The sequence below is a fragment of the Haliotis cracherodii genome, unplaced genomic scaffold (genome assembly GCF_022045235.1).
Source record: "Haliotis cracherodii isolate W230 unplaced genomic scaffold, xgHalCrac1.p SCAF_13, whole genome shotgun sequence".
Classification (NCBI taxonomy): Eukaryota; Metazoa; Mollusca; class Gastropoda; order Lepetellida; family Haliotidae; genus Haliotis; species Haliotis cracherodii.
Window position 1 is genome coordinate 33,460,162 of NW_027266268.1, and position 24,090 is coordinate 33,484,251.

The 24,090-nt window shown below is 41.3% G+C and overlaps 1 protein-coding gene across 1 annotated transcript; it reads left to right on the top strand.

Annotated features, from left to right (window-relative positions):
* The first annotated feature begins 633 nt into the window (after positions 1-633).
* On the top strand, positions 634-23,591 carry LOC139459208 (fibropellin-1-like). Its single transcript, XM_071240661.1, has 30 exons — positions 634-706; positions 1,566-1,593; positions 2,192-2,328; positions 3,522-3,645; positions 4,557-4,655; positions 4,863-4,970; positions 6,021-6,137; positions 6,712-6,828; positions 7,820-7,852; positions 9,620-9,733; positions 10,111-10,143; positions 10,512-10,625; positions 11,005-11,037; positions 11,408-11,521; positions 11,901-11,933; positions 12,304-12,417; positions 12,798-12,830; positions 13,199-13,312; positions 13,693-13,725; positions 14,094-14,207; positions 14,585-14,617; positions 14,986-15,099; positions 15,477-15,509; positions 15,878-15,991; positions 16,369-16,401; positions 16,770-16,883; positions 17,263-17,295; positions 21,466-21,579; positions 22,400-22,432; positions 23,452-23,591. The coding sequence occupies exons 1-30, from the start codon at positions 638-640 to the stop codon at positions 23,589-23,591; spliced, it is 2,442 nt and encodes an 813-aa protein (XP_071096762.1). The 5' UTR covers positions 634-637.
* Positions 23,592-24,090: the final 499 nt, after the last annotated feature.

Here is a 24,090-nt window from a genome sequence, read left to right on the forward strand (position 1 = left end):
CACCAACCATTACCCCACTCATTCACTCGTTTTACGCCGCTTTTAGCAATATTCTTAGCAATATCACGGCGGGGGACACCAGAAATGAGCTTCACGCATTGTGCCCATGTCGGGAATCAAACCAGGATCTTCGGCGTGACGAGCGAATGCTTTAACGCGCCCTTTTACCTCGTCCGTACCTAACTAAAACTAGACAATTTACCCACTACCGACAAGACACATTCAAATTCGAAACAAGATAAACCCTATATAATCATATTAACTATTACATTATCATACAGAAAAAGCAATCAATGAATTGAGAAATGTTTTTGACGCTGTTCAAACTACACATTGTGTGCTAAACAGTCATCGATCGAAGTGCATGTCAACGCGGTGTTATTGTTGATCGCCAACAGGACTTTAAGCATGCCTTGGCAATATCACTTTCATCACCTGTCCAGGTGAGCTATCACAGCGTCCTCTGTATCAGCTAAACTAACAATTAACCGATATCACTGTTTACATTTATTTGTGATACGTGGATGGTGTATGATGCACGTGGTGAAGATTGTATGGCAGCACTGCAAGTGTTTAAACAGAGATAAGTATATAAGTAGTGGTATGTTACAGACTTATCACACCAGCCTCCTTCAAAATGACGGCGTTTTCACTGGGAGTTCTGATTATATGTTTCCTAGGTCTTGCTGCCGCCCGGAGCGCTCAGGTATGTTTCTGTTGTAAATTACCTCTGAATTGTACAACGTATGTGCCTTCATTGGCACGGGTGAGTGAGTATGTTTTTATGCCGCTTTGACGGCGGAGGACATCAGAAATGGGCTTCACACATTGTACCGATGTGGGGAATCGAACCCAGGTCTTCGGGGTGACGAGCGAAAACTTAAACCACTCGGCTAAAGCCCGGGACCATTGAATTGATAAACGTTAGAGATACACTTTTTTAGGGTATCACAGATTTGTTTCTGAACATCTCGCATGTCAAGTGAACGATTTAATTATTTTGTAAACCCTGAGGACAATTTAATTTCTTCCAAATTTTTCTTGAACATATTATTTTATTTGAAGTAGGAGAAGGTATTTGAGGTAGTAGTAATGGCAGTAGTATAAGAACTGGTAGTAGCAGCTGCAGTAGTAGTAGTAGTAGCAGCAGCAGCAGAAATAACATCAGAACATGTAGCAGATGTAGTAGTAACGATCCACGACATTTGGATACGATGACATGCATCAACTAAGTCAGCGAGCCTGACCACCCGATTCCGTTAGTCGCCTCTTATGACAAGCATCGTCGCCTTTCACGGCAAGCATGTGTTGCTGAAGACCTATTCTACCCCGAGTCGACAGAAGTAGTAGTAGGAGCAGTAGTGGCAGTAGTAACAGAAGCAATAGCAATACACATGTAGTTGTAGCGCCACAAGTAATATAAGTAGTATTAGTATCATTTGCAGCAGTGCGGCTGCAGTAGTAGCTGTAGCAGCAGAAGTAGTAGCAGTAAAAGGAGCAGAAGTAGTAGTTGTTGCAGCGGCAGTAACAGTAGCAGAAGTAAAGGACGTTTCTTTTCTTTACAGGATGCACATCTCCGGCAAAGACGTCAAGGTAAAATATGAATTTCATTCATAGGAAAACGTGTTTAATGAGACTTCAGAGTAGCAACCTGGCGATGTACTGAAACCCCAATCACCGCTCAATGCGCCCTTACGATGGGCGGGACGCATGGACTTGAGCAACTCGAAGTCAGGCAACAGTGAGTGAGTGAGTGAGTTGGGTTTAACGCCGCTTTTAACATTATTCCAGTTATATCGCGGCGTGTCAGCTTAATGTGGGAGGAAAGCCCGAAGTGATGCAGGTCTCAGACGTTTACCACTTCGGTGAAACCCACGAGCACGGGTATGGTGCTGACAAACCTAGAAACATAATCGGGGTGAACCGGGATTCGAACCCACAATCATAGGTTTCTGGCGTGTCCAAGTGACAGCGAATCGCGGCGCCTTAGACGACTGGGCCACCCGTACCCCCTCAGGCAACAGTCGATGCCGATTTGTTGGGCACGCCCGACCCTAGCGCAGGATAACCATACAGAGACACTAGTTGTTATGGCCACGGTACTATCCTCAACTAAGGAATTTAACGTACAATTGTAGATATTAGACACTTTGTTTGTTTCACGTTGCGCAATGCTATCATCTCTTTCCAGCTCCGTCCAAGTTGCAGGATCAGGTTCTGACCGGTCTCACCGGCACCATCAAGAGCCCCGGCTACCCCTCGAAGTACCCCCTCAGCACTGAGCAGACCTACACCATCCAGTTCCCCGACACCCAGGCCTACTACAAGGTAAGGAGTAAAGTAGGCCCTAGTAGTCCATGCTAGTTGGAAAAGTAGGTCATAGAGGATGAGCTAATCCCCAATTCCCTGAATCCCGAACACCACCTAACTGTTCATTTCATTTGCTCTACCTTGAGTCCCAAGCACAACGTAACACAAATCTCTAAGGCATGTGTCATAATTCATTCTACAAAGGCAGAATGTCATGAAAATGTATATGGAACAAGTTCATAGGTTATAAAACGGTGTGATTTGAAGCTAAATTACTGAAAACTGAGATATCGCAAACATGAAACCAAAATTTCGCATTGACAAAAAAAGAGGTGGACATTTATGCGCCAATCTGTCTTTTTGGGTGGTAAAAGTTTGTGTAAATTTTTTTTCAGTTGAAACATATTTTTCTCAAAGATGAAATTGAGAAAGTAAAAGTTAGAGGAGACATTCCCTGAAGCTTTTAAAAGTAAATTCGGAGTGGTTTTTGTCTACCTTGTCTGATCTCTAAAATATATGCTATTTTAGTGACCAACGTAATGTTGATGTCAGTTACGAGGATTCATTGATAAGTTCTCAGCCTCTCACAGAAGGAATTGCGTCATAGTGAAATCTTTTGTCGTGATGTCATAATGTCATGGCGGTATGTCCATCAATATTTGCATCAATCGTTTCGTTGTGACAACTCAGTAAATTAAGCAGGGGTCTGTGACCTTTGGAAAATCGACAAACGAGGAACGTACATTTTTTTTGGATACACCTCCATGACCCGTGTAATGTCCGCAACAAACAATGTCACGATCATCCAGTTCTTCTATGTGAATTTATCAATCCACCTTCGTACACACATGGACCCGTGAAGATCCGGGATAGAATAGGTCTTCAGCAACCCATGCTTGCCGTAAAAGGCGACTTTGCTTGTCGTAAGAGGCGACTAACGAGATCGGGTGGTCAGGCTCGCTGACTTGGCTGATGCATGTCATCGTATCCCAATTGCGTGAATCGATGCTCATGATATCAATCACTGGATTATCTGGTCAAGACGCGATTATTTACAGACCGCCGTCATATAGCTGGAATATTGCTGAGTGCGGCGTTAAACAAAAAACAAACAAACAAACAAACAAACAAACAAACAAACAAACCTTCGGACATCGTTATGGGTTGGCTGCTGTTATGATGCGACTTGATTGTTCATAAATGATTTCCAGGTCAGTATCAACGTGAAGTCTCTCAAGATAGAGTACCAGAGCTCCTGCAGTTGGGACTATCTACTCTTTAACTTCGGGGGGATTGGCAAGGTGTGTGGCAGTTACTCCAACAAGCAATACACAGGTAAGAAGACTATGACTCACAGACACACATTTCGTGGGATTTCGGGTCAGAATATATCACCAGAACCCACTTTTTGGTGAGACGACTCAGTGAATCGGGTGGTCAGGCCCGACTTGTTGATTGAACGGCATCGTGTCCCGACGGCCTGGAACGTTCATCATGCTTTATGCCACTGGTTTCGCCTTGATATTGCTGGGGTATTGCTGGGATATTGCTGGGATATTGCTGACTGATTCGTTTAACAACATTCAGTCACACACAGACAGTCCTTGTTCTGGGTTGGAGTAGATTCTCGGGTCATTGTTTTCGGACTTTGGGACTTGTTGTTGGCTTGTTGAGGTCATCCAATCGCTGACGGCTAATCATTGAAATGCCGTGGAGACAAACATGCTGTATTATCAATGTGGAACTAGTTACCTGTAAAAGTAACCATTCTCAATTGAATTTGAAAGAAGTTCTTTTCCATAAATATTAACTTCTGAGGTGATGCGGTCGTCACATCAGCTGTTTTAACCAAAGGTGTTTTTTCTGATTTGAAACCGATGATTGACCAATCAGAATCGTATTTTTCAAATTCATGGTAGAATACTGTTTTGGTGCATTAAACTCTCACTCGCTCGCATTTCATACTTCGTAGGCTGTTAAAATACTGTCACTCTCTCAAGTGGACACGGGTGGTCTGAGCACCACATGCCCTGTGCAGAGTTATAACGCTTTGTCGTTCGAGGATCCGCCGAAGAGTGGTAAACGTCTGTGGGCTGTATCACTTTAGGCATTTCTCCCCCTGAAGGTGTACAGGCTGTGGTGCAACTGAAATACTGCAACCCAAGTCACTCACCAACTTAGCGATGTCTAGAAAGGAAGGTCGCCCATGTTATTGAAACTACACTCCGTGGTTCTGTATATTTCAGCGGATGAACAGCAAGGGTCGGTTACACTCAAGTTCTACTCGGACTACATGATCAACGATAATGGATTCGAACTCTCGTACAGCTTAGAGAAACTACCTGGTGAGCGATAACTACTAATCCATTCATTGTCATAATGGTGACGATAATAATAATACTAATAAAAAATAAAATAAATAAAAATAAAAATGATAATAATAATTGTAACAACAACAACAACAACAACAACAACAACAACAACAACAACATCAACAACAACAACAAGAAGGAGATCAACAATGACAGTACATAGTTATGACGTCTTTTCAGACGGCTGTAGCAAACAGCCATGCAACAACGGCGCCAATTGCACCGCTGTCGGCAGGAACGACTACACTTGCAAGTGCCCCGTAGGTTATATCGGCACAACGTGTGATCGTAAGTACAGTAGCTGCACCCATCCTCGGTAATACAGGGAATTATAACTGCATTATTAGGTATATATGCTCTGCACCCATTTTGCCATCGTTTGCTGCGTTTTGAGGCATATTCAAAATATCCAACTCTAAAATATGACGTCGAATCAAATTACACCACATCTTCCCTAGGCAAGGGAGTTAACTGATTATAAAAGTCAAGTTTCAATCCTTGCCCAACAAGGCTGGAATTATACTTTGGCTGGACTAACGACTCTATGCATAGTCCAATCAAAATCGTGTTACAAAATCGACATCCGGTTCATAAACAACATAGCGACTGCCGTGCAGATTACGATCGATAGCAGGATTTGCAAAGCATGTCATCCGTCAACTGGGCGTCGATAGATGTTTTTCAAATCTTTCCATATTTTTATCGAAGTGCTTAATTGATTTGATGTGCTTCCCGAGGTAAGACCCAATTTATAACAATAAAGATCGGTTGGGCGCCGCCATTTTGTTTGGAGCAAATGCAAGTGATATGAAAGGTGGAATCTGATTGGTGAAGAGGGGGGATGTAGAAGGGACATCACTCGTAATCGCCACCGGGGGCGCTCCGATCGGGCCTCGAAATTCCAGCCATGTTCGGCAAGGGTGGAAACTGGACCTTTACAGTAAATTTACTCCCTTGCCTCGGGAAGATGTGCATGTGCAAAAGGAGTCTTGTGTCAGGTTTTTCATCTGAACATGGATGTAGATTATTGGGAGAAAAAATAAAAAGAGAGGTTTTGACGTCACTTCCGAAACGAAGTCTATAGTGGAGTGGGGAGTATTTTTCAAAATATAATACATTCAATCTGGATTATCGAGGGTATCACGCTGCTAGCATAACATTCAAATGTCCTTTTGTCAGCGCACCCAGCAATAATCCAGCTGTATGGCGGTCATAATATTTGTACTAAACATCTAAAATACCCCTTTCCTGACTCTTGTAAGTATGTGTATACCAGTTGCAGGAATACTTGTTACAGTACAAAACATGCAGTCTACTGAATGATTTTCTCCCCACCAGTTCTCGACGTTCAACCTTGTGACTCCAACCCCTGCGTGAACAACGGCAGCTGCAGCAACCAGGGCAGCAACTACACCTGCACCTGCAACAACAATTACTACGGCCCCAACTGCGAATGTATGCGCTTTCAATATCAATCGCCATACTCTATACAACCAGTAGTTTTAATCCAATGATCAAGCCATATCTTTTTGTCAATTACTTGTCCATTATATTTAACAATTTCATCAGTCGGTTGTAAAACCCCATTATTGCCTTTTAACGTCCAATCCCAGAATAGTATGAATCGTGTTGCAAAATAGAGTTGATAATCCGTTCAACAGCATTTTCAAATACCTGCTCATTAAAATTCCAATGGCTGCCATATTGTAAATTCCTTTGGTCACTAAATTAACCCTATGTACAAAGTGGGAGTCTGTAATTTTACATACTGGACCGTTGTGATTGGTGTGTATCTACCTCCTCAACTTCACATAATATAAATTTTATGCCACATTAAAAGCAGTGTCTGTTACTAGTCCTCATAGTTAAATTTGATCATGTCAATCGTTTTTGTTAAAAATGTATTAAATGTAAGTGTTCATATACACGGTAATTGTCAAATTCTATAATAATAGAAAGAAAACAAACAACCGTTAGGTAAGCTACGGAACCTGGTGTTTATTGTTTGCGAACCTCATCTCCACTTCAGATGGGAATCAGAATATGTGTTTGAGCAACCCCTGCCAGAACTCGGGTTCCTGCAACAGCTACACCGGCGGCTACTACTGCGAGTGTTCGAGCAACAACTACGGCAACCACTGTCAGTGTAAGTACTAAGGCGTCATGTCTGCCACAACACCCAGCTCAGTCCAGCTACTATACATAGACGCATATATGGAAGCATATTAATGCCACATCCTAAGATAACGCATCATCTACGTAGATCATGCTTACATCTCCGTAGATCATACTTACAGTAGATGGTACTTAAATCTACGTAGATCATACTTACATCGTAGTGGTACTATTCACATCTACGCATCTACGCACATCTACGCACATCTACGCAGAATATACTTTGAAAGTATCCCTCATGTAGATGATATATATTTTCCTAGATTATGGCACTTATGTGCTTCCATACAAGTAAGGCTAATATTAGTAAAAATGTCAATTTTCGACTTTCACCAGAAAATCTAACCGTGAACATTTTACGAGATGTTTGTGCTCCTACGTCATCTGACCGGAGACTTGCTCATGTTCGTGTATTGATGAACGCCTCCTGAAACCTCTGCAATCAGTTACTTACATATGTCGACCGCCTCCGTGGTCTAGTGGCAGAGCGTCCGCCCGGAGAGCGGAAGGTCTGGGGTTCGAACCCGGATAGGGGAACTTCTGGGGTTCGATCACAAGCCGCGTCATACCAAAAGACGTTAAAAGATGGTACTTGTTGTTTCCCTGTCTGGCGCTCGGCATTAAGGGGCTAAAACAGGGACTGGTCGGCCCAGAGTCAGTATACTGAGACTGAGTGGGGTATTCATGTTAAACTGCGGCATGGTATCTCAGTGGGCTTGGACGCGACGTAAAACCCCATTTCACCTCACCTCACTTACATATGTCAGTGTTACCTTTACATCTTATGGTGTCAGTAGAAAGCATGCAAGTTTTGAACAAAGTCTAATTATTTGCTCAGACGTTTTCCTAATAATTTAAATTATGCAGATACATGGGTCAAACAAGACCCCTATCTCACCACGCATGATGGTCTGAAGACCTGCAAACCAAACGAGTAAACGCCTTTTGTTTGTTCTCTCCAGATTCATACAGCAACACAGGTGGTAACAGCACAGGTAAGTGTAGAATCTGCCACAGGCTCCCAGAAGTCGGTAAAAGCAGCGTTAAACTCCACTCATGCAATCACTTAGAGAAGAAATGGTTTATATCGAACAGTAGAAAGCTTGATCAATGAATAATATGTTGCGTCATTAGGTTCTTAAGGGGTATGGGCCATGCCATTGTCAATTGCCGTGTTTCGCGAACACCTGGTGTCATTACAATTTTTCAGTGATCCATTCGTATAGTTTTCGCCCTGATTTACCATTCACGCCCAATGGACTCTGCAGATAATCGTGACTGGCTGTTGACGTTCTGTATTCGAGCCAGGTGCTATCGTAGGCATTCCCATCACCTTCTGCAAGTCGACTGTCTCATGCCTAGATCCACCTCGTGCATGTCCTCATGCTCTATCTCTTTGTTTGTTAGGTAAACGTCACACACAACAATAACATCCCACGCTTGGGAACAATGTCATACAGTCTTCACCACCCAATCCCCATTGACCACCCAATCCCAACTGACCACCCAATCCCCAAAGACCACCCAATGCCCACTGACCACCAACTCCCCATTTACCACCCAATCCCAACTGACCACCCAATCCCACTGACAACCCATTCCCCATTGGTCACCCAATCCCCACTGACCACCAACTCCCCATTTACAACCCAATCCCAACTGACCACCCAATCCCCACTGACCACCAACTCTCCATTGACCACCCAACCCCCAAAGACCACCCAATGCCCGCTGACCATCCAATCCCAACTGACCACCCAATCCCCACTGACCACCCAATTCCCACTGGCCACCAAATCTCAACTGACCACCAAATCCCCATTGACCACCCAATCCCAACTGACCAACCAATCCCCATTGACCACCCAATCCCAACTGACCATCCAATCCCCACTGACCACCCAATCCCAACTGACCATCCAATCCCCACTGACCACCCAATCCCAACTGACCATCCAATCCCCACTGACCACCCAATCCCAACTGACCACCCAATCCCAACTGACCACCCAATCCCCACTTAACGCCCAATCCCAATTGACCATCCACTCCCCACTGACCACCCAATCCCCACTGACCACCAACTCCCTACTAACCACCCAATCCCCACTGACCACTTATCCCACTGACCACCCAATCCCCACTGACCACCCAATCCCCACTGACCACCCAATCCCTACTGACCACCAAAACCCATTCGTCACCCAATCCCCATTTAAGTCGACTCTCTCCACAAGCATGAGGTAGGTTTCTGGTGACATGAATGTCGTTGTAGCCAACAACCTCAGTGCTACGACTGTTAAGGTATGGGCGTTACGATCACCTCAGTGCTTAAATATCGCTGTACAACGGCACCCAGGACTTCCCATACAGCTACACCGCGTGTGCGACAAAAACACCACAGAGGTATCAATTATAAGGATATGTCAACGTAACACAAATGATTGACGTTGCACTTGAGTGAGTGAGTGAATATCACGTCAGTTTTAATTTTGAAGCTAATCGCGGCCTCCTTTCCCATGATATTTGTCATCAGATCATCAGCTTGTTATCTGAAAATTATCCATCAATATCCCATATCAAATCCAGGAAAAGGTTCTTCACCCATGTTCCCCCCGTTTTGATCTAGTGCACAAAAGATCTACAATGTCAAACACTTCCCCAATGGACAATCGAATGCAGAATATGTCCATATGTCCCCATGCTTGTGTCCCCAGTGTTGATCTCGGGCAGATTAGACCACATCTCCATATCAATTGCAGGAAACTCTTCTTCTTGTGACTCCAGTCCTTGTTTGAACGGTGGCTACTGTTACAACAGTGGCAACAGCTACTACTGCATGTGCAACGCCGGCTTCACTGGGTCACGTTGTCAATGTAAGTACATCCTGGTGTTATCGTCAGTACCAGGAAGTTAAACTTGTCTTGTAATATAAAGTGTTAGCATGGTTATGTCTGTAATAGGGTTAAGAAGGCGAAGGCATGAGGCTAGTTCGTCTTCAGCCTTATTAAAACCCAATGCTGTTTTTTTGTACAATTCATTGTCACGTTACACTAGAAATTATTCCATGTACTTTGTCAGTCATGATTTGTCAGACTTATTAAAGTTTGATGAAACATATGCACATTTTTATATTTACAGATTTCAACGGCAACACGTCGGGCAACAGAAATTATTCCATATACTTTGTCAGTCATGATTTGTCAGATTTAATAAAGTTTGTTGAAACATATGCACATATTTATATTTACAGATTTCAACGGGAACACGTCGGGCAACAGCACAGGTAACACAAACAGAACTCTAGAATTCACAGATTTCACAGAAATCACAAATTAACTGACTTGCATGATAAGTATCAAAACGGGAAGAAGCAAAACAAATATAAACCCTATCTATTTTAATGGTTGCACCAAACCTAGATATAGTCGACTCTCATATATGAGTAGAATGAAATACAAAAGCCAAAGAGAAATAATCCTCAAGTTATGTGAATTGATGACGTTTAACACTTTTGTGAAATCCTCCAGCACCCCATCCTTGCATGTCCCTAAGATGAGATTCCAATACCCCATGCTTATCTCATCGTAGGTATTCTATAATCTGTTGAAATGGGATAAATATAACCCATCAATATCTCCATATCAATTGCAGGAAACTCTTCTTCTTGTGACTCCAGTCCTTGTTTGAACGGTGGCTACTGTTACAACAGTGGCAACAGCTACTACTGCATGTGCAACGCCGGCTTCACTGGGTCACGTTGTCAATGTAAGTACATCCGGGTGTTATTGTCAGTACCAGGAAGTTAAAATTGTCTTGTAATATAAAGTGTTAGCATGGTTATGTCTGTAATAGGGTTAAGAAGGCGAAGGCATGAGGCTAGTTCGTCTTCAGCCTTATTAAAACCCAATGCTGTTTTTTTTGGTACAATTCATTGTCACGTTACACTAGATATTATTCCATGTACTTTGTCAGTCATGATTTGTCAGACTTATTAAAGTTTGATGAAACATATGCACTTTTTTATATTTACAGATTTCAACGGCAACACGTCGGGCAACAAAAATTATTCCATATACTTTGTCAGTCATGATTTGTCAGATTTGATCAAGTTTGTTGAAACATATACACATTTTTATATTTACAGATTTCAACGGCAACACGTCGGGCAACAGCACAGGTAACACAAACAGAACTCCAGAATTCAAAGATTTCACAGAAATCACAAATTAACTGACTTGCATGATAAGTATCAAAACGGGAAGAAGCAAAACAAATATTAACCCTATCTATTTTAATGGTTGCACCAAACCTAGATATAGTTGACTCTCATATATGAGTATCTAATGAAATACAAAAGCCAAAGAGAAATAATCCTCAAGATATGTGAATTGATGACGTTTAACACTTTTGTGAAATCCTCCAGCACCCCATCCTTGCATGTCCCTAAGATGAGATTCCAATACCCCATGCTTATCTCATCGTAGGTATTCTATAATCTGTTGAAATGGGATAAATATAACCCATCAATATCTCCATATCAATTGCAGGAAACTCTTCTTCTTGTGACTCCAGTCCTTGTTTGAACGGTGGCTACTGTTACAACAGTGGCAACAGCTACTACTGCATGTGCAACGCCGGCTTCACTGGGTCACGTTGTCAATGTAAGTACATCCTGGTGTTATTGTCAGTACCAGGAAGTTAAAATTGTCTTGTAATATAAAGTGTTAGCATGGTTATGTCTGTAATAGGGTTAAGAAGGCGAAGGCATGAGGCTAGATCGTCTTCAGCCTTATTAAAACCCAATGCTGTTTTTTTTGGTACAATTCATTGTCACGTTACACTAGATATTATTCCATGTACTTTGTCAGTCATGATTTGTCAGACTTATTAAAGTTTGATGAAACATATGCACTTTTTTATATTTACAGATTTCAACGGCAACACGTCGGGCAACAAAAATTATTCCATATACTTTGTCAGTCATGATTTGTCAGACTTATTAAAGTTTGTTGAAACATATGCACATTTTTATATTTACAGATTTGAACGGCAACACGTCGGGCAACAGCACAGGTAACACAAACAGAACTCCAGAATTCAAAGATTTCACAGAAATCACAAATTAACTGACTTGCATGATAAGTATCAAAACGGGAAGAAGGAAAACAAATATTAACCCTATCTATTTTAATGGTTGCACCAAACCTAGATATAGTTGACTCTCATATATGAGTATCTAATGAAATACAAAAGCCAAAGAGAAATAATCCTCAAGATATGTGAATTGATGACGTTTAACACTTTTGTGAAATCCTCCAGCACCCCATCCTTGCATGTCCCTAAGATGAGATTCCAATACCCCATGCTTATCTCATCGTAGGTATTCTATAATCTGTTGAAGTGGGATAAATATAACCCATCAATATCTCCATATCAATTGCAGGAAACTCTTCTTCTTGTGACTCCAGTCCTTGTTTGAACGGTGGCTACTGTTACAACAGTGGCAACAGCTACTACTGCATGTGCAACGCCGGCTTCACTGGGTCACGTTGTCAATGTAAGTACATCCTGGTGTTATTGTCAGTACCAGGAAGTTAAAATTGTCTTGTGATATAAAGTATTAGCATGGTTATGTCTGTAATAGGGTTAAGAAGGCGAAGGCATGAGGCTAGTTCGTCTTCAGCCTTATAATAAAACCCAATGCTGTTCTTTTTGTAGGATTTATTGTCACGTTACACTAGAAATTATTCCATGTACTTTGTCAGTCATGATTTGTCAGACTGATTAAAGTTTGATGAAACAAATGCACTTTTTTATATTTACAGATTTCAACGGCATCACGTCGGGCAACAGAAATTATTCCATATACTTTGTCAGTCATGTTTTGTCAGACTTATTAAAGTTTGATGAAACATATGCACTTTTTTATATTTACAGATTTCAATGGCAACACGTCGGGCAACAGCACAGGTAACACAAACAGAACTCCAGAATTCAAAGATTTCACAGAAATCACAAATTAACTGACTTGCATGATAAGTATCAAAACGGGAAGAAGCAAAACAAATATTAACCCTATCTATTTTAATGGTTGCACCAAACCTAGATATAGTCGACTCTCATATATGAGTAGAATGAAATACAAAAGCCAAAGAGAAATAATCCTCAAGTTATGTGAATCGATGACGTTTAACACTTTCGTGAAATCCTCCAGCACCCCATCCTTGCATGTCCCTAGGATGGGATTCCAATACCCCATGCTTATCTCATCGTAGGTATTCTATAATTTGTTGAAATGGGATAAATATAATTCTTCAATATCTCCATATCAATTGCAGGAAACTCTTCTTCTTGTGACTCCAGTCCTTGTTTGAACGGTGGCTACTGTTACAACAGTGGCAACAGCTACTACTGCATGTGCAACGCCGGCTTCACTGGGTCACGTTGTCAATGTAAGTACATCCTGGTGTTATTGTCAGTACCAGGAAGTTAAAATTGTCTTGTAATATAAAGTATTAGCATGGTTATGTCTGTAATAGGGTTAAGAAGGCGAAGGCATGAGGCTAGTTCGTCTTCAGCCTTATAATAAAACCCAATGCTGTTCTTTTTGTAGGATTTATTGTCACGTTACACTAGAAATTATTCCATGTACTTTGTCAGTCATGATTTGTCAGACTGATTAAAGTTTGATGAAACAAATGCACTTTTTTATATTTACAGATTTCAACGGCATCACGTCGGGCAACAGAAATTATTCCATATACTTTGTCAGTCATGTTTTGTCAGACTTATTAAAGTTTGATGAAACATATGCACTTTTTTATATTTACAGATTTCAATGGCAACACGTCGGGCAACAGCACAGGTAACACAAACAGAACTCCAGAATTCAAAGAATTCACAGAAATCACAAATTAACTGACTTGCATGATAAGTATCAAAACGGGAAGAAGCAAAACAAATATTAACCCTATCTATTTAAATGGTTGCACCAAACCTAGATATAGTCGACTCTCATATATGAGTAGAATGAAATACAAAAGCCAAAGAGAAATAATCCTCAAGTTATGTGAATCGATGACGTTTAACACTTTCGTGAAATCCTCCAGCACCCCATCCTTGCATGTCCCTAGGATGGGATTCCAATACCCCATGCTTATCTCATCGTAGGTATTCTATAATCTGTTGAAATGGGATAAATATAATTCTTCAATATCTCCATATCAATTGCAGGAAACTCTTCTTCTTGTGACTCCAGTCCTTGTTTGAACGGTGGCTACTGTTACAACAGTGGCAACAGCTACTACTGCATGTGCAACGCCGGCTTCACTGGGTCACGTTGTCAATGTAAGTACATCCTGGTGTTATTGTCAGTACCAGGAAGTTAAAATTGTCTTGTAATATAAAGTATTAGCATGGTTATGTCTGTAATAGGGTTAAGAAGGCGAAGGCATGAGGCTAGTTCGTCTTCAGCCTTATTAAACCCAGTGCTGTTTTTTTTGTACAATTCATTGTCACGTTACACTAGAAATTATTCCATGTACTTTGTCAGTCATGATTTGTCAGACTTATTAAAGTTTGATGAAACATATGCACTTTTTTATATTTACAGATTTCAACGGCAACACGTCGGGCAACAGAAATTATTCCATATACTTTGTCAGTCATGATTTGTCAGACTTATTAAAGTTTGTTGAAACATATGCACTTTTTTATATTTACAGATTTGAACGGCAACACGTCGGGCAACAGTACAGGTAACACAAACAGAACTCCAGAATTCAAAGATTTCACAGAAATCACAAATTAGCTGACTTGCATGATAAGTATCAAAACGGGAAGAAGCAAAACAAATATTAACCCTATCTATTTTAATGGTTGCACCAAACCTAGATATAGTCGACTCTCATATATGAGTAGAATGAAATACAAAAGCCAAAGAGAAATAATCCTCAAGTTATGTGAATCGATGACGTTTAACACTTTCGTGAAATCCTCCAGCACCCCATCCTTGCATGTCCCTAGGATGAGATTCCAATACCCCATGCTTATCTCATCGTAGGTATTCTATAATCTGTTGAAATGGGATAAATATAACCCATCAATATCTCCATATCAGTTGCAGGAAACTCTTCTTCTTGTGACTCCAGTCCTTGTTTGAACGGTGGCTACTGTTACAACAGTGGCAACAGCTACTACTGCATGTGCAACGCCGGCTTCACTGGGTCACGTTGTCAATGTAAGTACATCCGGGTGTTATTGTCAGTACCAGGAAGTTAAAATTGTCTTGTAATATAAAGTATTAGCATGGTTATGTCTGTAATAGGGTTAAGAAGGCGAAGGCATGAGGCTAGTTCGTCTTCAGCCTTATTAAACCCAGTGCTGTTTTTTTTGTACAATTCATTGTCAAGTTACACTAGAAATTATTCCATGTACTTTGTCAGTCATGATTTGTCAGACTTATTAAAGTTTGATGAAACATATGCACTTTTGTATATTTACAGATTTCAACGGCAACACGTCGGGCAACAGAAATTATTCCATATACTTTGTCAGTCATGATTTGTCAGACTTATTAAAGTTTGTTGAAACATATGCACTTTTTTATATTTACAGATTTGAACGGCAACACGTCGGGCAACAGCACAGGTAACACAAACAGAACTCCAGAATTCAAAGATTTCACAGAAATCACAAATTAGCTGACTTGCATGATAAGTATCAAAACGGGAAGAAGCAAAACAAATATTAACCCTATCTATTTTAATGGTTGCACCAAACCTAGATATAGTCGACTCTCATATATGAGTAGAATGAAATACAAAAGCCAAAGAGAAATAATCCTCAAGTTATGTGAATCGATGACGTTTGACACTTTCGTGAAATCCTCCAGCACCCCATCCTTGCATGTCCTTAGGATGGGATTCCAATGCCCCATGCTTATCTCATCGTAGGTATTCTATAATCTGTTGAAATGGGATAAATATAATTCTTCAATATCTCCATATCAATTGCAGGAAACTCTTCTTCTTGTGACTCCAGTCCTTGTTTGAACGGTGGCTACTGTTACAACAGTGGCAACAGCTACTACTGCATGTGCAACGCCGGCTTCACTGGGTCGCGTTGTCAATGTAAGTACATCCTGGTGTTATTGTCAGTACCAGGAAGTTAAAATTGTCTTGTAATATAAAGTGTTAGCATGGTTATGTCTGTAATAGGGTTAAGAAGGCGAAGGCATGAGGCTAGTTCGTCTTCAGCCTTATTAAACCCAGTGCTGTTTTTTTTGTACAATTCATTGTCAAGTTACACTAGAAATTATTCCATGTACTTTGTCAGTCATGATTTGTCAGACTTATTAAAGTTTGATGAAACATATGCACTTTTTTATATTTACAGATTTCAACGGCAACACGTCGGGCAACAGAAATTATTCCATATACTTTGTCAGTCATGATTTGTCAGACTTATTAAAGTTTGTTGAAACATATGCTCTTTTTTATATTTACAGATTTGAACGGCAACACGTCGGGCAACAGCACAGGTAACACAAACAGAACTCCAGAATTCAAAGATTTCACAGAAATCACAAATTAACTGACTTGCATGATAAGTATCAAAACGGGAAGAAGCAAAACAAATATTAACCCTATCTATTTTAATGGTTGCACCAAACCTAGATATAGTCGACTCTCATATATGAGTAGAATGAAATACAAAAGCCAAAGAGAAATAATCCTCAAGTTATGTGAATCGATGACGTTTAACACTTTCGTGAAATCCTCCAGCACCCGATCCTTGCATGTCCCTAGGATGAGATTCCAATACCCCATGCTTATCTCATCGTAGGTATTCTATAATCTGTTGAAATGGGATAAATATAACCCATCAATATCTCCATATCAATTGCAGGAAACTCTTCTTCTTGTGACTCCAGTCCTTGTTTGAACGGTGGCTACTGTTACAACAGTGGCAACAGCTACTACTGCATGTGCAACGCCGGCTTCACTGGGTCACGTTGTCAATGTAAGTACATCCTGGTGTTATTGTCAGTACCAGGAAGTTAAAATTGTCTTGTAATATAAAGTGTTAGCATGGTTATGTCTGTAATAGGGTTAAGAAGGCGAAGGCATGAGGCTAGTTCGTCTTCAGCCTTATTAAACCCAGTGCTGTTTTTTTTGTACAATTCATTGTCAAGTTACACTAGAAATTATTCCATGTACTTTGTCAGTCATGATTTGTCAGACTGATTAAAGTTTGATGAAACATATGCACTTTTTTTTATATTTACAGATTTCAACGGCAACACGTCGGGCAACAGAAATTATTCCATATACTTTGTCAGTCATGATTTGTCAGACTTATTAAAGTTTGTTGAAACATATGCACATTTTTATATTTACAGATTTGAACGGCAACACGTCGGGCAACAGCACAGGTAACACAAACAGAACTCCAGAATTCAAAGAATTCACAGAAATCACAAATTAACTGACTTGCATGATAAGTATCAAAATGGGGAGAAGCAAAACAAATATTAACCCTATCTATTTTAATGGTTGCACCTAACCTAGATGTAGTCGACTCTCATATATGAGTAGAATGAAATACAAAAGCCAAATAGAAATAATCCTCAAGTTATGTGAATCGATGACGTTTAACACTTTCGTGAAATCCTCGAGCACCCTATTCTGGCATGTCCCTAGGATGGGATTCCAGCACATATAAGGTCCACAGTACCCGTTACTTGTTTCCCTGTGAATGAACAAGTGGAGAAAAGATCTGCAATACCCCATTTTTGTTTGTCCCGGTTGATCCAGTGTAGAAAAAAAGCTTCAATATAAGTTTGTGTCCCATGGTTGGTCAATTGCTGAATAGGTCCATATTACTCGAAACTTGTTTTCCGATGGATGATGTTATGCAGAAAATGCCCACATTACACTTGCTTCCCGTGTTGATCTTGTGCAGAATGGATCTACGGTACCCAATGCTTGTTTCTCCATGGATGGTCGAGTGCAGGATATATCTACAACACCCCATTGTTGTTTCCCCATGTTGACCCTGTGCAGAATATGTCCATATCACCCCCATGCTTGTGTCTCTAGTGTTGATCTTGTGCAGAATATGTCCATATTACTCCCATGCTTGTTTCCCCATGTTGACCCTGTGCAGAATATGTCCATATTACCCCAATGCTTGTGTCCCAGTGTTGATCTAGTGCAGAATATGTCCATATTACCCCAATGCTTGTGTCCCAGTGTTGATCTTGTGCAGAATATGTCCATATTACCCTCAAGCTTGTGTTCCAGCGTTGATCTAGTGCAGAATATGTCCATACTACCCCCATGCTTGTGTCCCAGTGTTGATCTAGTGCAGAATATGTCCATATCACCCCCATGCTTGTGTCTCTAGTGTTGATCTTGTGCAGAATATGTCCATATTACTCCCATGCTTGTTTCCCCATGTTGACCCTGTGCAGAATATGTCCATATTACCCCAATGCTTGTGTCCCAGTGTTGATCTAGTGCAGAATATGTCCATATTACCCCAATGCTTGTGTCCCAGTGTTGATCTAGTGCAGAATATGTCCATATTACCCCAATGCTTGTGTCTCCAGTGTTGATCTTGTGCAGAATATGTCTGCAGTACCATGTGCTTGTTTCCCTACTGTTGATTTCGGGCAGATTAGACCACAATACCCCATGCTTATCTCATCGTAGGTATTCTATAATCTGTTGAAATGGGATAAATATAACCCATCAATATCTCCATATCAATTGCAGGAAACTCTTCTTCTTGTGACTCCAGTCCTTGTTTGAACGGTGGCTACTGTTACAACAGTGGCAACAGCTACTACTGCATGTGCAACGCCGGCTTCACTGGGTCGCGTTGTCAATGTAAGTACATCCTGGTGTTATTGTCAGTACCAGGAAGTTAAAATTGTCTTGTAATATAAAGTGTTAGCATGGTTATGTCTGTAATAGGGTTAAGAAGGCGAAGGCATGAGGCTAGTTCGTCTTCAGCATTATTAATTAAGATCACGATATGGCTGAAATATTGCCGATGTGACTCTAAATTAACTCACTATTAATTAAGAATTGACCTTCACTTTATGTGAGTTCATTGGAGTATGAACCTTCATAGAGTGAGGGCCAAACTGTATGAACATCGGAGCTTGCGACGACGTTCATACAATGTTTGGCCCTCACTCTATGAAGGTTCATACGCCAATGAACTCACACAAAGTGAAAGTCAATTCTTATAATTTTTTATCACAATTTCTTACCTCAAAGGATGTAGGCCAAGATCTAAACACAATCTTATTTAGTACGTGTGACTTCATGTTTACACTGACAGCCAAACAACAACCATCTATATCGCGGAATAAAATAGTTCCCCAAAAAGAGAGGTGACATGAGCGTATGGATGCAAAACTTGCTCTTCAGAAACATCTTACACAACACGTGTGTTCAAATAATGTAACCATTAGATGAGAAAGGTCTGTAGGAAGGAAATTCGAGAACAATCATGTAGTCAAGCTCTCTTACGTTTCTCAATGTATACTGAAATGCTGAGACCAAGATTAAAGGTTCTAAATGATCAGCAATAATGCTTATGTATGTTTTCGTGCTAGGGAATTCCCAAGGGTTTCCCCAGGAATGTGGAAGTAGTCCGTCAATGTTTTACGTCATTTCAAGAACACGGTCTCGTGAAAAACGTATGAACGTCAAATTGTGTCGTTCATACACTTATGAACGTCAATTTCGCGGTCATGTGACCGACCTCATGTCCAATGGAAATTCCGTATATCGTGTAAACGTCAAATTAAAAAATTATTACCCAATGCTGTTCTGTTTGTACAATTCATTGTCACGTTACACTAGAAATTATTCCATGTACTTTGTCAGTCATGATTTGTCAGACTTATTAAAGTTTGATGAAACATATGCACATATTTATATTTACAGATTTCAGCGGCAACATGTCGGGCAACAGCACAGGTAACACAAACAGAACTCCAGAATTCACAGAAAACATTCGATGCTTGTTTCCCCTCAGTTGACAGAATAGTTTCCCAATACCCAGTTCTTGTTTCCCCGTGGTTGACAAAATAGTTTCCCAATACCCAGTTCTTATTTCCCCTCAGTTGACAGAATAGTTTCCCAATACCCAGTTCTTGTTTCCCCGTGGTTGACAGAATAGTTTCCCAATACCCAGTTCTTATTTCCCCTCAGTTGACAGAATGGTTTCCAAATACCCAGTTCTTGTTTCCCCGTGGTTGACAAAATAGTTTCCCAATACCCAGTTCTTATTTCCCCTCAGTTGACAGAATAGTTTCCCAATACCCAGTTCTTATTTCCCCTCAGTTGACAGAATGGTTTCCAAATACCCAGTTCTTGTTTCCCCGTGGTTGACAGAATAGTTTCCCAATACCCAGTTCTTATTTCCCCTCAGTTGACAGAATAGTTTCCAAATACCCAGTTCTTGTTTTCCCGTGGTTGACAAAATAGTTTCCCAATACCCAGTTCTTATTTCCCCTCAGTTGACAGAATAGTTTCCCAATACCCAGTTCTTGTTTCCCTGTGGTTGACAGAATAGTTTCCCAATACCCAGTTCTTATTTCCCCGTGGTTGATAGAATAGTTTCCCAATACTCAGTTCTTATTTCCCCGTGGTTGACAGAATAGTTTCCCAATACCCAGTTCTTGTTTCCCCGTGGTTGACAGAATAGTTTCCCAATATCCAGTTCTTATTTCCCCGTGGTTCAAGTGGGACAGATTAGGTCCTCATTGCCTAAGCCATATTTCGCCCTTAAGGATTCCGGCACAGAAAACGTCTACAGCACCCCATGCTTGTCATCCTCCAATGGTTGACCCGGGACAGAATAGATCCACTGTACCATGCGATCAATGTGAAGTTGATAGGAGTGATGGCGATATGTGAAGGTGATAAGAGTGGCAAAGGAGAATGTTCGCATTTCCTGTTCTGGAACCCTCTGTTCAACGAAATATGTTATGAAAAGCCGTCGCGCATCCGCACTTGTGTCAGCTGATCGTATGTCCGAATAAAAACACAGATAGTTGGTAGATTATAAAAGCGAAGGTTGATTATCGAAATGTTTCACGTGGTTCATTCATTAATTGATCTCTGGCGTTGACGTTTTATTTTTCTGTTCAATAAGTTTAATTAAACCCTACAGACAGTACCCCATGCTTGTTTCCTCGTGGTTTAACTAGTGTAGACTACATACAGCACCCCATGCTTGTTTCCTTATGGTTTAACTAGTGTAGACTATACATACAGCACCCCATGCTTGTTTCCTCATGGTGTAACTAGTGTAGACTATACATACAGCACCCCGTGCTTGTTTCCTCATGGTTTAGCTAGTGTAGACTATACATGCAGCACCCCATGCTTGTTTCCTCGTGGTTTAACTAGTGTAGACTATACATACAGCACCCCATGCTTGTTTCCTCATGGGTTAACTAGTGTAGACTATACATACAGCACCCCATGCTTGTTTCCTCATGGAGTATCTAGTGCAGAATAGATATACAGTCCCCTATGCTTGATTCCCCATGGATGATCTATCCCCATATCAATTCCAGGAAACATTTCTGCTTGTGACTCCAGTCCTTGTTTGAACGGCGGCTACTGTTACAACAGTGGCAACAGCTACGGCTGCACGTGCAACATAGGCTCCACTGGGTCACGTTGTCAGTGTAAGTACATCCGGGTGGTGTCTGTGTAAATACGTTCGGGTGTTATTGTCAGTGTAAGTACATCCGGGTGTTATTGTCAGTGTACGTACATCCGCGTGCTATTAACAGGCGTTGCACATCCGGGTTTTATTGTCAGTGTAAGTACATCCCGTGGTATATGTGTAAGTCCATCCGGGTTTTATTGTCCATGTAAGTACCCCCGCGTGCTATTGACAGGCGTTGCACATCCGGATGTTATTGTCAGTGTCGGTACATCCGGGTGTTATTGTCAGTGTAAGTACATCCGGGTGTTATTGTCAGTGTAAGTACATCCGGGTGTTATTGTCAGTGTACGTACATCCGCGTGCTATTGACAGGCGTTGCACATCCGGGTGTTATTGTCAGTGTCGGTACATCCGGGTGTTATTGTCAGTGTACGTACATCCGCGATGCTATTGACAGGCGTTGCACATCCGGGTGTTATTGTCAGTGTAAGTACATCCGGGTGTTATTGTCAGGGTACGTACATCCGCGTGCTATTGTCAGTGTACGTACATCCGGGTGTTATTGTCAGTGTACGTACACCCGCGTGCTATTGTCAGTGTAAGCACATGCGGGTGGTATTGTTCTCGTCTATTTACAGGCCACCCTACTATTGCTGACTGGGGCGGAAAATAACATTCACTCACCCATACAATTTTTATGTTTCTGTGACTAAATGACATGCCTGATTTTACGAAGATAAAATACGGCAACATAGTGATACATAGCGGAAGAGTGTAGACTTAAAAACACCATTCTTTCTTTTCCAAAAAGTCATTAAAGTTTGGTTTCATTTCAGATTCTTCCAACACAGGCACAAACTCCTCATCAGGTGGGTTACATATTTATTCTCTGTCGTCTAAGGCGCCGCGATTCGCTGTGCAGAGTTGCGTCCCTTGGGCACGCCAGAAACCTATGATTGTGGGTTCGAATCCCGGTTCGCCCCGATTATGTTTCTAGGTTTGTCAGCACCATACCCGTGCTCGTGGGTTTCATAGAAGTGGTAAACGTCTGAGACCTGCATCTTTTCGGGCTTTCCTCCCACATTAAGCTGACACGGCGCGATATAACTGGAATACTGTTAAAAGCGGCGTTAAACCCAACTCACTCTCTCTATTCAGGTTAGTATCGGACAACTGTCAAAGTTGAGACGGATGGGTAGCCAAGTGGTTAAAGGATTCGCTTGTCACGCCATAGGCCCGGGTTCGAATCCCAATATGGATGCAATGTGTGAAGCCGGTTTCTGATGTCGCCTCCGTGATATTGATAAATAGTTTTCCTCCAGGTGTATGGAACAATCCAATCCCGAAATTATAATATTAATAAGGCAAGAAAGAGACTAGTGCAGGTTCATTGTGCAGGTAAATTTAGATTACAGTTTATCTTAACCTTTTGGAGAAAATTTGACTTCTCCCTTCAGAAAAAATGTATTTTCTGAACCGTCAACAGTCAAAAACATTCTGCGTATGACAACAATACCAATTAATATCACAGCCCTTGTGATGGCATGCTAAACTCACTGCTTTAGCCTGTGTGACAACACATAACACTCACTGATAAACGGGGAGCACGGGTGGCCCAGTCGTCTAAGGCACCCCAATTCCTTGCGCGGAGTTGCATTCATGGAACCAGAAACCTATGATGGTGTGTTCGAAACCCGGTCGCTCCGTTAATGTATCTTGGTTTGTCAGCACCATACCCGTAGGTTTCACCGACGCGGTAAACGTGTGAGACCTGCATCACTTCGGGTTTTACTCCCACATTAAGCAGACACGCCGTGATATAACTGGTATACTGTTCAAAGCGGCGTTAAACCCAACTCACTCACTCACAGATCAACTCCGTTTTCAGATTCCCCGAGTGTGAGCTTGATTGACGTGTACACCAATCTCCAGCTGGCCCTCAGCAAGTCTATCTCCTCCAAGGACAAGCTGCAGCTGGTGCAACAGGCGCTCCAACAACTCCAGAACCTCCTGCAACTCAATTACTGAGAAGGTGTCGTCAAAGTCAATGGCAACATACCCCATTATTAGCTTACCTGTATTTTTGACATATATGAAACCCGATTCTTAACTCACCTGTATTTTCGACTTACATGAAACCAGATTCTTAACTCACCTGTATTTTCGACTTACATGAAACCCGATTCTTAACTCACCTGTATTTTCGACTTACATGAAACCCGATTGTTAACTCAACTGTATTTTTGACATTACATGAAACCCAATTCTTAACTTAAGGGCGCTTCCAGCTAATACTGACGTTGCATTCGGTATCACTAACATGTATGTCCACCAGATTTACCTCTATTACTCGACCGTTAAGTAATGTTCAAATGTTCTGCATGTTTTCAGATCTCCAATGACGTATGAACGTCCACAACTATTATCAGCCCACAGAATAATGTGTATAAGTGAATAAATATGTGATCATCCAAACTGTTGTGCGAATCATTTTAAACACCGCAAACAGGCGTTTATCCGTCAACCA

What these genes read in the sequence shown, in the direction of transcription:
- LOC139459208 (XM_071240661.1), top strand. Translation starts at nt 638, where the DNA reads ATGACGGCGTTTTCACTGGGAGTTCTGATTATATGTTTCCTAGGTCTT. An exon ending in TCTCCGGCAAAGACGTCAAG is followed by an intron (nt 1,594 to 2,191) that starts GTAAAATATGAA and finishes ATCTCTTTCCAG; the next exon opens with CTCCGTCCAAGTTGCAGGAT. An exon ending in CAGCTTAGAGAAACTACCTG is followed by an intron (nt 4,656 to 4,862) that starts GTGAGCGATAAC and finishes ACGTCTTTTCAG; the next exon opens with ACGGCTGTAGCAAACAGCCA.